Source organism: Elephantulus edwardii, unplaced genomic scaffold (assembly GCF_000299155.1).
Source record: "Elephantulus edwardii isolate Elephantulus edwardi_28Jun2011 unplaced genomic scaffold, EleEdw1.0 scaffold00019, whole genome shotgun sequence".
NCBI classification, from domain to species: Eukaryota; Metazoa; Chordata; class Mammalia; order Macroscelidea; family Macroscelididae; genus Elephantulus; species Elephantulus edwardii.
In genome coordinates, this window is record NW_006399769.1 from 9,538 (window position 1) to 13,802 (window position 4,265).

The 4,265-nt window shown below is 39.1% G+C and overlaps 1 gene segment (V, D, J or C); it reads right to left on the reverse strand.

Annotated features, from left to right (window-relative positions):
• Positions 1–2,485: 2,485 nt before the first annotated feature.
• On the reverse strand, positions 2,486–3,029 carry LOC102862354. The segment is given in 2 exon segments: positions 2,486–2,888; positions 2,984–3,029. Coding segments are annotated over 2 exon segments (449 nt in total).
• Positions 3,030–4,265: the final 1,236 nt, after the last annotated feature.

The window sequence follows — 4,265 nt, forward strand, 5'->3', positions numbered from 1 at the left end:
CTATGCTTCAGAGAGCTGGACAATGACTAGCGATGATAGAAGGAGGGTTGATACCTTTGAGCTGTGGTGCTGGAGAAGAGGATTGAATATACCATGCACTAATAGGAGAACAAATAGGTTGGTCTTAGATAAGGTGAAGCCAGGCTCCTCCTTGGATGCAAGGATTCTGAAGCTTCATCTGACATACTTTGGACATGGTGGAAGGAGGGACCAGTCCTTGGAGAGGGACGTCATGCTTGGGAAAGTGGACCGACAGTGTAAGAGAGGAAGATCCTCAATGAGATGGATGGATTCCTTCACTGGGGTAAAGGGGATAGGCATTCGGAGACAATGAGATTGGTAAAAGATAGAGCAGGGTTTAGGATTGTTGTACAAATGATTACTATGAGTCGCAAGCAACTCAATAATGCATCACAACAGAGACATATTACATAAAGCTTGTACATTTGCCTTCATTCAATACTCGATTGGATAAACTCTAAAAGGGAGTATTTTCCTCAGAGAGATGCAATTTTTAATTTTTTAAAATTATATTTCCTGCAACCTTCTTCGTACACAGTGGTTCAGTCATGTCTTGAGTTTTGTATAATCATTTAAACAGGGACCTCTGGTGATCATATATGTTGTGTTTTATATTATTGGTTTCTACTGATTAATATTTGTCATTACTCCTTCTCGTTCAATCCCTTTTGCACCTTTCCTCTTCTTCACCTTGTCCCCCAACACCTATCCACTAATCTCTGTGTGGATTTTGGAGTTATAGGTGGGATTTTCCCCCTCCCACTTCTTCGCCCTTCTCCTCTTTCTGCTGCATTTTTTCAACAGTTACATGGTTCCTGCTCATATTTGCTAATTGCAATAGCCGCCTTGTCTTTTTGTCAATGTTTACCAGGATTTCTCCTCCTGTGTCCCGATCATTTACAGTGTTAATTTTTTATACATTCAATTTCTGCTCTCCCCATCTCCTCCACTCCCCTGTTATACTTCTATTTTCACAATAATGATCATATATGGTGTTATTTATATGTATTTGTGTTAGGTCATGCACTCAAGAAAACGGAACCAGAGAGAAAGCAAGCAAGCATGCATAAATTTCTTTTACTACAGAGACAGATCAGGAAATCTGCACTCCAAGGTGCATTGGGGCAGGTTTTCATATCAGGGTCTTAGGGAAGGGGGAAGGGTAGAGGCATTTCACTGTAGTTAGTTATTGGTCAAGTCAGGTGTCTGAGTCAACTCATGCTTCTTGCTGACATGCTACAATTCTCAGTCTTCTGTATCAATGGACCGCATCCTTCAGTTGACAGTTTACAGGACTGAAGAATCCAACACGTCACCACAAGGCACCAAAGGATGAGACAAGGTCATCATCCCTCCCCCTGGACTCTGTTTCAGTCCCAAAACTTGAATCTTTAGATGCAATGGATTTATTACTTGAAGTAACTGAACAGCAACTTTCTAAAATAGAGAAGATTTTACACTAATGGTGTAAAATAAACACTTAAAGAAATACTACTAATCTTTCTAAACATCTACCTCAACAATAGGAGAGGAAATATTTAATAATTCACCCTACAATGTCACCACTATGCAATTGCTAAAAGCAGAGAAATTTATTACTAGAAAGGAAATTACAGAACAATAACTTTCCTAATATTTTACTGTGCAATTTAAAGCCTCTGAATACCTGGAAGGTCAACTATGAGTTGGTTCTGACTCCACAGAAATTCCTTGACTGAAACAGAACCCAACAATGTACTTAAATGCTATAAAAGACAAATAAGGGCCATATATTTTGGATAAAAATGTTCCGTTCTAGGCTCTTAAATCTGTTTTTGAAATTTAGTCTACAACGAATTTGTGAATGGAATTTCCTCTTTCTGGTTTTGATGGATCTGCAACTTACTCTGTGGCTCTGTGTCTTAGTTTCTGTCTCAAAAAACTTGAATCTATGATCGCATATTATGTTTTTCTTGAACATCTCCTCAAATGCATACTTGACTTTCACGCTTTGTTGTTGTTGTTTTGTGTTTAGGTATGGGTTTTTTTTCTGTCACTTTTTTTTAAATTTTAGTTTTTCATATTTTTATATTCATTTAATTTTAATGAAAGTTTACAGAAAACTTGTATTTTCATTCATTCCCTGATTTTTGCACATTCTCCACTACCCCCCACTTTGTGTTCTTATATTTTTACAGCCAGTGTGAATGTTGGAGCCTGTGTGCATTAACCCTATTTTCAGGATACCAAACACATATTTTGACTTAACACCATATCTGCCTTGAAGGGATGGAGTCACATGCAGTGTATAACCTTTCCAAAGATATTGACTAAGTAGTTCTGAGTCTATGTATCTCTCCTTGTAGATACTCCTGGTGTTCTTTGTTCAGAAGTGTTGTTTATCTGTGTCTTCAACAGCTTCACTCTGCTCTGAGACTCCTTAATGGGGAGAGGAAGTCCCAGAGCCTGACAGGAAGTGTGCTTTTCACCACAGTCCTCTCTTCTGTAGAAATGGGGACACACCTGAGAATCTGCCTGGGTTTTTGAACAGACGTTCCCCTAGGCTGTGTCTCTGTGTTCGTCGTGCACAATAGTACATGGCTGTGTCTGTGGGGCTCATGTTGGTCATGGTTAAGAACACTTGGCTTTTGGGGGTGTCTCTAGAAACTGTGAGCCGGCTCTTCAGAGATGGTGCATATCTTTTATCATCGTCCCAGTATATGTGGGAGAGCCACTCAGGTGCCTTTCCTTGAGGTTGACGGAGCCAGGCGACAGCAGTATTACTAGTGCTCAGTGAGAATCCAGAGATGGTGCAGGTCAGTGATAGAACCTCAATAGGTTTCAGCAGCCAGGACCAGACTCTTTCAAGGTGACCTGAGAAAGAACCCCTGTGGGAAAAAAACACAAAAAGAAAATAATGCCGATTTAAGAATTTGAGAGAATTAATTTCATCCCTGAGCAATCTCTGGACCAAAGCACTCACAGGAAGGGAGGGTCAGCAGCAGGACAATGGAATGAAATAAGTCCATGGTGAAGCAGAATTCACAGATGGAGAGTCAGGGATCAGCTTTTAAATCTAGAAGAGGTTCACAGTGGTGGAGATTTCCATACCATTTAAATATGCTCTGAACCTATTTATTCAGGGGATAAGTTGCAGTAGAAGATATGTCACTGTTAGAGAAGCAGATAAGTCTTAGGTGTGGGATCCCTTGGACCATAATCCCTGATGTGCAAACTGACCATTGCATGTGAAGGATATCAACACTTGAATTTCTTGTAAATTGAAAAGTCAATGAATCCTGTAAAACTCTGGATTAAGATTAGATAGCCTCTCCTGAGATGCCTACTCAGAGATAGTTTTACTTGTGATTATTGCTCTAGGGTGTGCCAAATTATCAAGATAGACATATTTCTTTTTCTTCAAGAAACAGCAGGTTAAGAATGGATTGGTAATGAACACTGCACTGCAATAGGTGAAGAGAAAGCATATCTGAAAATAATATATGGGTAGATATATTATGTATAACAATAACCTGGAATAAAATATGCATTACAAAACAAATTGGGGAATGAGAATGGAGGACAATTTGTATCAGTGAATAAATGATAATCTATCTTTTCTGTAAACTTTCACAAAAAAAAATCACAATTTAAAAAATGTAACAGAGAAATATTTGCTTTGGGTAAAGTAATGGTTATTCCCAAATGCTATTTTAGCCTGCCTCTAATCAGTTAAATAATAGGGAGATTGTTGAAAATTTGTAAATCTGTGCATCAGGGTTGTATCCTTTCTCCCTGTCATCAATATTTATTTATGCTTATCACATCAACACATTAAAAGCATATGATCTCGCAATTGGTTCAGAAAAAGCCTTTGGAAAAAACACAACATACCTTCCTGATTAAGACACTCAGCAAAAGTAAAAGAAAAATTCTTTCTCTGTTTTACAATCCTTCCCCCGAGGTCAACTCCACTATACATCCTCTGTTCTGGACTACTATCATGACAAAAATCCCTAATAATTTTCCCTCTTAAACAGTTTTCTCCCTCATATGTTTCAGTTCAGTATACATTATTGAACCCATCCTTCTCAGTCTCCTCCCAACCCCATGGTCAGTCCTGCTTTACAAGAGGATAGTGTACTGGGGTCTGTGCGTTGCTGTACAGGGGTAACTCGTGTTGCTGTGATGCTGAACACTGTGACAGTGATGCACCAATCATGGTAATGGGTACCCTTGGGGGACAGTGTTGGCTGGAGCTTCCC